The sequence below is a fragment of the Hipposideros armiger genome, unplaced genomic scaffold (genome assembly GCF_001890085.2).
Source record: "Hipposideros armiger isolate ML-2016 unplaced genomic scaffold, ASM189008v1 scaffold_221, whole genome shotgun sequence".
NCBI classification, from domain to species: domain Eukaryota; kingdom Metazoa; phylum Chordata; class Mammalia; order Chiroptera; family Hipposideridae; genus Hipposideros; species Hipposideros armiger.
Window position 1 is genome coordinate 2,495,273 of NW_017731571.1, and position 12,971 is coordinate 2,508,243.

The 12,971-nt window shown below is 41.7% G+C and overlaps 1 protein-coding gene across 1 annotated transcript in view; it reads left to right on the forward strand.

Annotated features, from left to right (window-relative positions):
• Positions 1-394: 394 nt before the first annotated feature.
• The window catches only part of LOC109389100 (supervillin-like), a gene marked incomplete at its 3' end in the record, with an annotated part of 129,530 nt that continues 116,953 nt past the window's right edge, over positions 395-12,971 (forward strand). The window contains exon 1 of the mRNA XM_019654389.1: positions 395-596. Coding sequence (XP_019509934.1) covers positions 539-596 — 58 coding nt within the window. The remainder of the gene's footprint in view (positions 597-12,971) is intronic.

Here is a 12,971-nt window from a genome sequence, read left to right on the forward strand (position 1 = left end):
GGGGAGGAATCATTTGAACCTCAACCTGTTATTTTGCCTACGGGGCCGTGCTAAAGGGCACTTTTTATATCTTGAGTTTAAAAGAGCTAGGGAAAGTGGTTGTAAAGAGAACGGGTTTGGTCTGCTCTGCTCACGACTAACTGCTTCTTGAGAGAAGCCGGCAGAAGGCTCACTATGGCCTGGGTTGGATAAGGTCAGTTTACAGTGTCTTCTGATTGTTTTCAGAGACTCGGACTGTATTAAGCAGGTGCCACTGACAACATTTCAGATCGTGTTATCGAGGAGCACTGAATGAGTTTGTTCTGCTCAGGGAGGCTCTGTGCACAATGCTTTGTTTCTCAAAACTGTCTTGTTTGTTTTGGGATGCAGCCAGGCCTCTAATGTGGGTGGTGTGTGCTGTGTCACAAACCTCAGGCCCCAAAGCCTGAACTTGGCTTTGTCTGTTAGATCAGATGAGTTGCAGGAAACAGGCGGCGAGCACTTGGGGCAAACTTAAAAGTGATGTGTGTGAGCCTGTGCAGGCAGAGCCTTCGGGCAGATGTCTTTGAAATGTGGGAATCTGGGAGACATGAAGACAGAACAACAGAAGAGGACAGGTAAGGGACTTCTGGGTTTTCTGAAATAGCTTCATTTGGTTGCACTTGGAAACCTGGTTAGCATTTCATGGGCTGGCTGGGGGCCTCCTGCCCTCTTTTCGGTGTGTGTATATGTGGATTGATTTTTGGATATTGATAATGTACTTAGAGTATTGCAACAAAAATGCCACTGTTTGACTTTTTAAGTAAAAATATAGATTTTTTTTAAAACTTCTGCCCTACTATTAAAAACCTACTACTATTCAGCTCTCTAAGTAGGAAAAACAAGCACATAAAACTCCTAAAGGAATCGCTTTTCTTTGTGATCTTTTATTAAATCCAATGTAAGATGTAGGCTTTATTTAAAATGAAATCTACCATAAAATGTGAAACAGAAACCATGGAAGAATATAACTATACCTTTGGACTTCTNCACACACACACACACACACACACACACACACACAGGCGCACCTCTATTTGCATGAAAAATGGATAGCAAACACATCTTGAAGGGCAAACAGAAGGCATAATACAATCGAATAAGAGGTTGAATATAAATTGGAACAAGTCTTAACTTTTTATTTCACTTTCATTTGGATACTTTTACTAATTCTCTTTGTGGGTTTAGGCTTTTCAAACATTCTTTGGCTCTGGGAGAGGGAGTTGTATAACCATAAAACTTGAGAATCCTGGCCCTAGAATAAATGTTCCTTTAAAAACCCCAAGGACAGAAAATTGAACACAGCTGTGCAAAAGAAAAAGACAAAAAGCAGAGGGATGGTTCAGGGCTGCGGGCGCCCTGACCAGCTTTCCCCAAGTGCACTGGGGCTGTGGTTTCTTGATGGGCGATGGAGAGCTTCGGTGGTCTCTTTGAAAGTGCAGGAAAAGGCCAAGACCTTCCTCCAGAGCTGGATGTTTCTGTGATGTGGGGAAGACAACATTCTGACTGGATTTGTTTTTCATGGTCTTGCTTGTCCTGTGTGCATAGTCCATTGTTTTCCCCTGGAGAGAATTGAGGGTTTTAGTCATTTTCTGCGCTGCCATGATTCTGCAAACCTTACAGTTCCTACTTAACAACTAAGCTTCAGAGCCGAAGCAGTTTCCAAATGCAGAAGATAGAAGAGGCAAGAGTTTTGAGCCCCCAATTTCCACTCTTCTGCCCCCGTCAGTCACAGAATGTCCCTCAGAATAAACAGCTTTAAAGGGTAATCCTGAGAACATGGTACCGTGGTTCCTTGCTTCTCCTCCCCTGGGATGCAAACCCTGCTGTCGCCTGTGTGATGCTGGCCTGCTGGGCCCCGCTGTTTGGTTAGCAGCCCAGGAGGAACCATCGCCGTGGACCTGAACCTCTGTGCAGCCTGGGATTAATCACTTTGCTCTGTGTCAGACCGTGTAATGATGATTCATACTTCTTCCTCTGCAAGATTAGATTACTGTACTTTTCATATCCTGGACTGCCCACTAGGGATTTGAATTAATACTTGTTGGTATAGAAGGCTGTGTCGTGTTTCTGGGGGGAAAGGATGCAACTTGCCCATTTGGCCATCATCAGAAAACGTTTAGGGAGGACCTGTTGTGAGCCTGGCTGTGGAAAGGAATCCTGCCTTTAGGGTTTGCCACGTCAAGTAGCGTACCTTAGAGGCTACAGGCAGAGTCTGTGCAGGCACTTGGTCCAGGTACAGTGGTTGCCTAAGTGATGCCATGCCTAGAAGATGAGAAGGCACGGAGGGATTTGCCAGGGACTCCTATATTGAAATCAGGCACTGCTTAATGAGGAAAATCTCCCCCAAAGAGGTACTTGAGAAGGAAGAAAATGAATTCAAGTTTGTGGAACAGCCTACATTGAAACTAGCAGGGACTGTGGTCACAGATTGCAGAGTGGTGGGAGCAACGATAGGGAAAGTAGCCTTTGAAAAAAAAACTCTTTATGTTTTTGGCACTATCCCTGTAAAATATGTGTTATTCATTCTATTCCTTCAACAGTTATTTACTGAGCACTTCCTATGTGCTAGGCATGGTTCTGTGCACTGTAAATTCACACCAGTCTACAGACAGACAAAAATCTCTGTCCACATGGAACTCGCATTCTCAGGGTAGTGGCACGGGCGTAAGAGTGTGGGCTGAGGAAAGCCACAATGAGGATTACCTGGAAGAACTCGTAAATAAGTGCAGTTGTTTGAGGATATGTTTGTGTATATATTTCCTTTCTCCCCTCTGACACAATGTACATTCTCTGCTACCGCTAAGTTCATATTTTCAGGGGATCCTCTGCAGGGAATGCTTCAGACATGCTAATAAATAGCCCACTCTAGTATAACGTGTCCATGAGGTAACTTCAGGGTCTCTGAAGTTACCTGCTATATAGACTGACTGAGTCTGTGTTACAGGGACGCTGAGGCATGGTCAAGTGTTTTTAATCTTTGTTTACTCTCCTGCTGTATAATACTTCTCATTCCAGAATGCCTTGTGTTAACATACTTCTCTCTCCTTGGAATACCTTCCTTTCTTTATTTCCTCCTTTTCTCTCTCCTAGTTCTTTCCATTTTTTCTTTGGTGAATATGAGATGGCAGCATTTTGCCCCCAAAATACAGAACCTCAGTTTTTTTTAGAACTCGAGAGGACTATGGGAGTCTTCATCTAGTTTTGTGATTTTTTTATCTCTGGACTGAAACCAAGTTTTCACCTGATGCAGTGCAATGAGAAGTATAAGAAAATGAAATAAATGTTTATAAAGCTAAACTTTAGGGGCTACCGGTTGGCTCAGTTGGTTAGAGCACAGTGCTCGTAACACCAAAGTTGCTGATTCAATTCCCACATGGGCCAGTGGGCTGCGCCCTCCACAACTAGATTGAAAACAATGAGGACTTGGAGCTGATGGGTCCTGGAAAAACACACTGTTCCCCAATAAAGTTTAAAACATTTTTTAAAAAGCTAAACTTTATCAATTGATTCCTGTATCTTTCCATTTCTTTCCTTTAACTTTTTAAGAAAGATCTTCCACCTGCCCCAGAAATTGCTCATCCCCCTGAACTCAGCCCTCCATCCCTCACCATACAGCTGACATCACCCCCTACTCTGCTCTCCCACATTTTGGTTCTCAGACAGTGCTTTCCTCCTCAGTTTTGTAGCCCCTACCCCAAAACAAGAGCCACTGCTTAAACCTTAGGGTAGGAAGTCACCATTTGTGCTGCCAGGGAGCTGTGTTTTAGGATGCCCAGTTAGAGCCACAAATCCATTTTAAGCTGTAACACACAGTGGTTCCGTTTTATAGAATTATTGGTACTGCGGTTCCACTTTATTACAGGTTTATCTGGCTTTTGTGGGTTGGCCCAAGTGTGCAGCCATCACTTATAACTGTGTTTCTGGAGGAAAATGAAAACGAACTTTGCAGCGGGACCCATATTGAGCTGGAGAGTGCATGCAGTGTGATTCTAACCAAGGGTGTGTGGGGCTTCTTGGTCTGTGGAGACTGGGAGAGAAAGCTGCCCCGTCCTCCCTGTTGCCAGGGTAGCTCTGAGGTCCAGACATTGCTCCTGGCTCTCCTTTGTAGCACAGTATGGATGTTTGCTTTTTCACAGCACCCCTTAAGAAGAACCTTAGGTACTTCGTATTTTTCACTCAGGAGTAAGAATTGTCCTTTCCCTCTTGGTGTTTGGAAACAGCAGAGGAAACCACTTATGGTACAAAGCTTTGTGAAGTCAACAACAGCATGGATAAGAGAGAGCCAGCATTGCTTTAAACTCATATTCCCACTTGAGAAACCACCTCTGTGGTTCTGCCATGTGACGAATTGACAAAAATCTTATAGTTTTAGATACATAGTGGCCAAAATGGATCATGTCACACTTGTACATCTCCAGTTACTCAGAGGTCTCTGAGCCTGGCGTCCAGGAATGTGATGTTGGTCCAGCCATGTGAGAGGCTGTGTCCCTGGGGCCAGAACTCATAAACACAGCCCAGGCTCCCCCTTGGCAAACTCACATTGCATTTTGACCGTGAGACCAGCAGTTCTGTTCACGCTGAGCGCTGCTACACACCCATTGCTCTTGAAGCAGCAGCCTGGGAGACAAGAATTGGCTTGCTCATCTGTTGTTAAAGCCAGTGACCTACGCATGACCTTGGTGCTTGAAAGATTGTCATCCAAAGCCAGCGAAGTTCTCCATAAGCTTTGAGAGAGGCAGACAGATAGAGAGACAGACTCATTGCTTGACTGACTGAGGTAGAGTATCTGGGACAGGGAGATTTCTTTTTTGTTGCAAAATATTGTTAACTAAAAATAATAGCTCCTTCTTTTTGCCTAAAAAAAAATCTATGCAAGAATGAAATTTTTTGTTCTCATAGTGGTATACCAGTGTAGCTGTTAGGAGACTAAGGCATGTCCCTGTCTTCCCTCATAGATGTCATGATCCTAAGTTCATGGAAAATGAAAAAGAAATTATTCCAAGTATAGTGCTGTCATAGCAGAAATTAGGGACATAGATCCTGCTTGCCTAGTGCTTTTCTCCCCTGTAAATGAGCAGCTTAAAAAGATACTTCTAATGATTGCTCGAGTTCACTGCCATTTAGAAAGCAGAGATTTTCCGAAGGCAGAAGCACTTAGAGAGCCATGCTGTATTGCTTTCCCTGCACTGACAGTTCTGGCCAACGCTCTGACGTCATCCTTGCTCAGAACTAGGTGCTTCGTGGAGGAAAAATGGAGAGTGAGGAGGCCCTTGCCCCAAAGCACTCAAGCCGGCTGTATCTATTCCATTTTCTGCCTATAAAGTGAGGAACCAATTTGTCACTCTTGTCACTCTCCAACTTCAGAGTATTACGTATTGATTAATCAAACCTAGAGAAACTAGGAGAATGTGGTTGCTGTACTAAAATGAGAAAAAGAGAACTGACTGCAAGCTATTTTTATTCTATTTTCAGTCTTCATTTCACCAGTATTTATTACAGTGGCACATGTTGCTGGGTTCTGTGGATACAGAGACAAGATGGAGTCCCTGGCTCCTGCATGCTAACAGGGTACAGGTGGGAAATCATAGACCACATCAGGGAAGGACGGGTTCATAGGAGAAGTAAAGTCAACTGAGTCTTTAAGGATGATTAGGGGTTTGTTTGTTTGTTTGTTCGTTTCTCTCTCTTTTTGGTTTTACAAGCCCTTGCGTCGAGGATTGACTTTCAATAGATTGCAGCGAGGGAGCTGCTCTGCTACGTGCGAAACCCCGACCCAGAAGCAGGTCGTCTATGAATGGTTTAGCGCCAGGTTCCCCACGAACGTGCATTGCGCAATGGGTGATTAGGGAGTTTTAATCGAAAAAAAAAATGAAAAAGAAAAAGAAAGGCATTCTGAATAGAAAGAACAGCCTGGACATGACAACCATGGTCAGTGTGGTTTGTCATGGTCACTTACTGGAGGAGGCGCACTGGGATATATTATCTGAAGAGGTGGAAAAGGATAAAGTCACAGAGATCAAGGACTTTGGAATTTATCCGACCCGCCAGGCATTAGCGACTTCCTGTTTTCCACCAGCACATGTATGCTGGATGCTATCGATATGTCGCACATCTCCTGGGCGTATCCACATGGGATGTTTGTAATAAAGCAAGACATCAAAATTCCTTGTAATTGTCACACAACTATTAGCAATCTATCGGTACAAGTAAGTCACCGCAGATCTTGGTCTGTATGAGATAATCTCCGGGTTATGGGCCATTTCCCATTGTTGTTGTTGTTTTTTTTTCCGATCTCTTTTTCCTCTTACTGATGAATATGTAAATGCAAGAGGTGACAGTGACTCTTTTAGAAGGACATTCCTACGTGTACTCTCCAAGAACATTAAATTCAAAAAGTGTGTCCAGCAGCCTCCATCAGTGAGAAGTAACTGGATGCCCACAGGAGGCAGCGCCTGCCAGACCCACGCTGGGAACTGCCGCTGGAGCCAGTGTGGAGGTTTCAGCGCCGCCAGGTTGGGGCTGGTAAGAAGGCATTCTGGAAGCAACAGAGAAGGTGGGCTTGGGGAGGTGTCAGTGCAGAAGGGAAGAGCAGTTGGAGGCTCCTACAAGAGCCCTGACAAGAGGCCATGAGAGCACGATGGGAAAGCGGAAATGAAGAGGATGGCTGAGCTTCAGACAGCGAGACTTGAAGACGGCTGGGATGGGAGTGAGGAGCCTGAGGGAGGCGGGGCTGGTGGTGAAGCTGTGGCCAGTTAGGAAAACAGGAGCACGTGTCATGATGGGAGAGGATGAGCGTAGCATTATTTGTCTTGAGTCACAGGTTCCTCTGAGACATTCTGTCATTCTGAACCCCAGTGAATCACCACCAACCTGAATTCTGCCTCAGGTGTGGCAGAACTCACTCTAGGAGAGGTAGAATGAGAAGACTGCCAAGGTCAGAATCCTGGGAAATAGGCATTTGAGGGAGAGGCAAGGAAGACGGAGCAGTGATGCAACTAAGAAGGGGAGGGATCAGCCAGGCATGAGGAGAGGCGGAGAAAGTAGTGTCAGAGATTTTTAAAAAGAGCACATTCCAAGAAGGTAGAAGTCAGTGACCAGAAAGTGTTAGATGTGAGAGAGAGGCCAAGTCCACTGAGGGAGTCTTTTATTGGGGGGAGTAGTTCCTGGGTGTGAGGGAGCTGGAATCAAATTGCAAAACTGATTTAGGGAACAAAGGGGACTGGGCAGTGGGGAGACAGTGGTCGTAGAAGATGAGTGCTGATAGAGAAACAAGTGGGAAAGTGCTTGAAGCGGGTGGGGGTGAGGTGGGATGAAGGAACTTTGGTGGGAGATGAGAGAAGCTGGAACACATTCTTGAGCTAGCTCTGCTCTCCTTCAGTGAACTGAAAAGAAGCTTCATCTCATGTGCACGGCATGGCATTCCCAGAGTTAACCTTTTCCTAAACCAGAAGTCCAGTGTGAGTTAGTTTGGTCCTCACGGGGGAGAGTTCAGGATGCCTGAATCTAGGTTTTATAGAATCTGAGAGGATAAAAGTGTACTGAAACATTTTCAGTCGGCCCCATTCTACCACTTGGAAGGCTGAACTTTTGTCTTGTGTTTTTATTTTCAAGAATAAAACCTTCAAGACTGTAGAACTCTGGAGTTCAAAAACATGTTTTCTGTGATATTTATAGTAGCATTATATTTGAGATGGCCCAGTGTCCTCCCTGTTTTCAAGAGTTGTTTTCTTGTTTGTTTCTCAAGTTGTAGGTCAGGGTTTGGAAATTAATCACGTTGGTCAGTGGATTGAACTTCTGAAAATTATGTGGAGGAATCCTGTTCTATTATTAGACAGGCCCTAGGTAACAGAGATGCCCTTTTAAGTATCCATACAAACTGCCAAATATATTTTATTGAGAAACAGTGCTTTCATTTCTTATTCTCTATCAAATACTTTACTTTGAATCAATGACTTCTATTCTTATAGGGACCTTTCCAATTTGAATTTCTTAAGGTGGCACTGATGACAGGAAAATCTATTTAGATTTATTTAAAGTACAATTACAGCAAGTAGCCCATTTACAAATGGGTTCCATTTAGGCGTTACATTTAAAGTAGGTTTTTCTTTAATACTTAAACTTCTAATTTTGAGATGATTCTAGATTCACAAAGAATACAGAGGGAGCCTATGTACCTTTTACCCATTTCTCCCCCGTGGTAACATGGCAAAACTATCAAACAATACCATTACCAGGATATTGGCACTGGTACAGTCAAAAGAACCATTGGAGAGTTCCAGAACAAGGATGCCTCATTGTGCCCTTCGATATCCACTTCTCCCCCATCTCTAACCTCTGATAACCACTCTTTTTCTGCTCTGTTTTCTGTTTCCACAGTGTTGTCATTTGGGGAATGTTGTAAAAATGGAACCATACAGCCTCTAACCTTTTGGGAATTTTCTTTCACTCAGCAGAATTCCTGGATATTCATGCAGGTTGGTGCATGTGTTAACGTTTACTCCATATTACGGCTAAGTTGTATTCCATGGTATGGCTGCACCACTGGTTATTTAACCATTCATTCACAGAAGGGCATCTGGGTTGTTTCCCAGTAGGGCCATTATGAGTAAAACGACTATGAACCTTTGTATTCAGGTTTTTGGATGAAAATAAGTTTTCCTTTGTCTGGAATAAATGTCCAGGAGTGCAATTGTGGGGTCATGTGGCAGTTTGGTTTGGCAAGTTCAGTTTCTAAGGAACAGCCAAACAATTTCCCATAGTAGCTATGCCTTTTTACATTCCCATCAGTGATGTGTGAGCGATCCAGTTTCTCCTTGCCAGCATTTGGTATTGTCACTATTTCTTATTTTTGTCATTCTGATAGGTATGTTAAGGAGATCTCATTGTGGTTTTAATTTGCATTTCTCTCATGTCAATGATGTTGAATGTCTTTTTCTGTGCTTATTTGCCATCTGTATATCTTCTTCAGTAAATTGTCTCTTCATGTCTTTTGCCCATTTTCTAATTGGGCTGCTTGGTTTTTTTGCTGTTGAATTTTGGGAATTCTTCATCTATTTTAGATATTTGTCCTTTTTCAGATTTGTAATTTGCAAATATTTTCTCCCACTTCGTAGAATGTCTTTTCATCCTCTTGACAGGGTCTTTTGCAAAGTAGAAGTTTTACATTTTGATGATTCTAATTTGTCATTCTTTTTCTTTTTATGGATTGTGCTTTTGGTGTCAAGTCCAAGAGCACTTTGCCTAGGTCCTGAAGCTCCTATTTTTTTCTAGAAGTTCTATGGTTTTATATTTTACATTTAATTTCATGATTTGTTTTAGTTAACTTTTGTAAAAGGTGTGAGAATTAGGTCAAGGTCAATTTCTTTTCCTCTATGGATGTCCAGTTGCTTCAGTATCATTTGTTGAAAAGGCACCTTTTGTCAAAAATCAGTTGGGTGTATTTCTGTGGGTCTATTTCTGGATTTTCTATTCTATTACCATAGCTACATAGTAGACCTCAATATAGATAGATTGATTACACTATTCTCCTTTTTCAAGATTGTTTTAGCTATTCTAAGGCCTGTGTCTCTGCATGTAAGTTTTGAAATAAGCTTGTCTAAATCTACCAAAGAACCTTGGTGGGATGTTGATAGGAATTGCATTAAATCTATAGATTGTTTTGGGGACAATTGACATCTTTTATATTTTGGCTTTTCCAACACATGAACACAGTCTACAAGGTCTGACAATTAAGTTCGCAAACTTGTTGCAATGATGTTGCTAACTTTTTTTGATATCAGAGGGATTATTCTTTATGAATTTGTACCAACTAGACAAACAGTTAACCAAATTTATTATTTGGAAATGCTGAAAAAGCTGCATGAAAAAGTTAGATGACCTGAACTTTTCACCAACAATTTATGGCTCTTGCAATTTGACAGCGGATCAGCTCACATGGCACTGTCTGTGAGGGAGTTTTTTGTTGTTGTTGTTTGTTTGTTTGTTTTAAAGATTTTATTGGGGAATTGGGGAAGGGGAACAATGTTGGGGAATTGGGGGAGGGGAACAGCCAAGTTGTTGTCCTTCAATCTTAGTTGTGGAGGATGCAGCTAGCTCAGCTCTAAGTCCAGTCACCATCCAGCTGCCCATTGGCAGCTTGCAGCAGCTCAGCTCAAGGTGCTGTGTTCAATCTTAGTTGTGGATGGGTGTAGCCCACCATCCCATGAGGGAGTCGAATCAGCAACCTTGTTTTTAGGAGCACATGCTCTCACCATCTGAGCTATCTCGCTCAGCGGCAGCTCAGCTCGGGCACAGCTCACTGGCCCATGTGGGAATTGAACCAGCGACCCTGTTACTCAGAGTTCATACTCTTAACTAACTGAGCCACTCAATTGGCCCAGTGAAGGAGTTTTTAGCCAATAAGCAAATAACTGTATTGGAACACCCTCCCTACTCACCTGACCTGGCCCCAATGACTTCTTTCTTTACCCAAAGATAAAGGAGATATTGAAAGGAAGACATGGTGATAACATTTAGGACATCAAGGGTGATATGACAACAGCTCTGATGGCCATTCCAGAAAAAGTTCCAAAATTGCTTTGAAGGGTGGACTAGGTGCTGGTGTCAGTGCATAGCTTCCCAAGGGGAGTACTTTGAAGGTGACCATAGTGATATTCAGCAGTGAGATATGCAGCACTTTTTCTAGGATGAATTTGCTAACTTAATTGTCTGACCTTATATGTCTATATATTTATTTAGGTCTTCTTGGATGTCTTTTATCAGCATTATGTAATTTACAGCATACAGATCTTATACATGTTAACTTTATATCTAAATATTTTGTGTTCTTTGGAATGATTGTAAATTGTGGTGTGTTTCAGTTTTGCTTTCAATATGTTCATTTTTGTTATAAAATAGGTGTTATAGAAATATGAATGTAGTTTCATTTAGAAATGGCATCATAAATAGATATGTTTCCTAGAATAACTCACAAAAGACAGTAAAACCCACAATAAAGCTGTTATAATGAACAGTTACTAGAAAGAATAGTAGACAGACATATTGTTATAATACTAGTATTAAATAATAGCAAATGAGAAATAACCACTTATCAAATATCTTGGAAATGTCCAAATTTACAAACATACGCGAATCCATTTATTGTGAAAAATTAAATTTCAAAAATGGAGATCAGTGGGAATTGGGGGTATCACAAATCATGGTATAAATCTAGTTCTTATTTTAATTTTTTTTTCTTTTTTTCTTTTTTTTTTTAGCTGAGCCATCCTGCCACCTGTTTGCAGCTCAGCGGCTGCTCAGCTCAGGCTGGGACTTGAACCACTGTTGCTCAGAGCTCACACTCTTGAGCAAGCTCTTAACCAAGTGAGCAACTCAGCCAGCCCCTTATTTTAATTTTAAGTAATAATATATGATTTTTCATTTTCTTCATGGGTATATCATGAAATCTACTCTCATGCATGTCAGTTCTGATTACTGTTCTTTTTTGGAAAAGAGTTTGTATGAGGAGAGTTTCCTGAATATGGCAGATAGAAGAAAAAGTAAAGAAAGTATTTAAACAGGTTGCACAGGTAGAATTAACTGGGATTTGAACAAAGACACACAGGATGTATAAAAGTGTTATCTGAGAAGAATTATTCTGTTAGACTCTAATGTACTAACCTAGGCCAGTTTGGTTGCTACAGGAAGCAGTGAGGAACAATTTAATAGACATCCAAAAGTTAGATGTTTATTTTGTGTGAGTGAATCTTTTTTAGGGGGAAAAAAATACTGCATTGTTGTTGTAATAGTGATTCGTTTTCTCCTATGTTTTCTTAAAAGAGCCCATGGTCAACTGTTTTACATAAGTTTTTATTTATTTTTACACTGCTTTGCTCCAGGAGGAGGAGTTTAAAGTAGCTTATGAGTATATAAATACCGTAATACCTTGGTTTGCGAGCATAATTCGTTCCGGAAACAAACTACTCGTATTGCAAAACATCGCTCATTTACCAAGTTAAAATGTATTACAAATGTTTGCTTGTTTTGCGGAACACTCGTAAGTCAAGTCACTTGCAATCCAAGGTTTTACTTTATATAAAACAACACACAACAAATTTCAAATGGATGAGAAGAAAAATTGGTCAAAAGGAAAATAAAATGCGGGCCAGGACTGAGATTAGGAAGCAGAGGTCATGCTGTGAAATTTGTTTGTCGCCTTAAAATGGGTAAAAACTTTGGCTTGGGCAATTTGTTTTTAATCCTTGTACAAAATAGTCATGAAGGTAGTGTTGAATTATTATGGCAGTCCAGGGTATCTGCCATCTTTTTACCTGGCCACAGGACTGTCTGTTTAGGGGGAGGCATTGTCCTGCAGGGCTAATTAATAGCAGGCATTCAGATCCTGCTTTGGGAGGCCTCTGCTGACAGATGCAGCTGGTGGTCTGAGAACGGGCTCCCAGAGGCATACCACCCCAGCCTCAGCACACAGCACAGCTTTTGCTCTGGCCCGGCCCCGGAGTTCTGGCTTTGTGATTTATATTGAAGTTAGGATGAACATTTGAGACTTTCATTCTTCCTAACAACAAGGACACCTACAATTGTAAGTACTTTTGTAAGCAGGGTCGTACTATGTAGTTTTAATATTTAAAAAATGTAAATGGTCTTTTTAGAAGCAGTTATGCTTGATAGTTCTTCTTTTATTATTATTAGTTAAGGTTCCTCTGAGTTTTAAGTGAGTTGAGCGACCTGAGATCCATCTGAGGGGAGATCTTGTCAGTTGGAGCATTGTCTTTGGCTTTAAGACAAAATATATGTATTGTTTTAGAGAAAGAACTTGCAGCATAATTCTTCCTTATGATGACTCATTTCTACAATTATTGGAAGTGGGAAGAAATCCACAGACGTCTACACAACTTGTAAAGGAAGAAATAGACCTGTGCCTTTCTAGCATTCTGTTTAATGTGTGTGTGTGT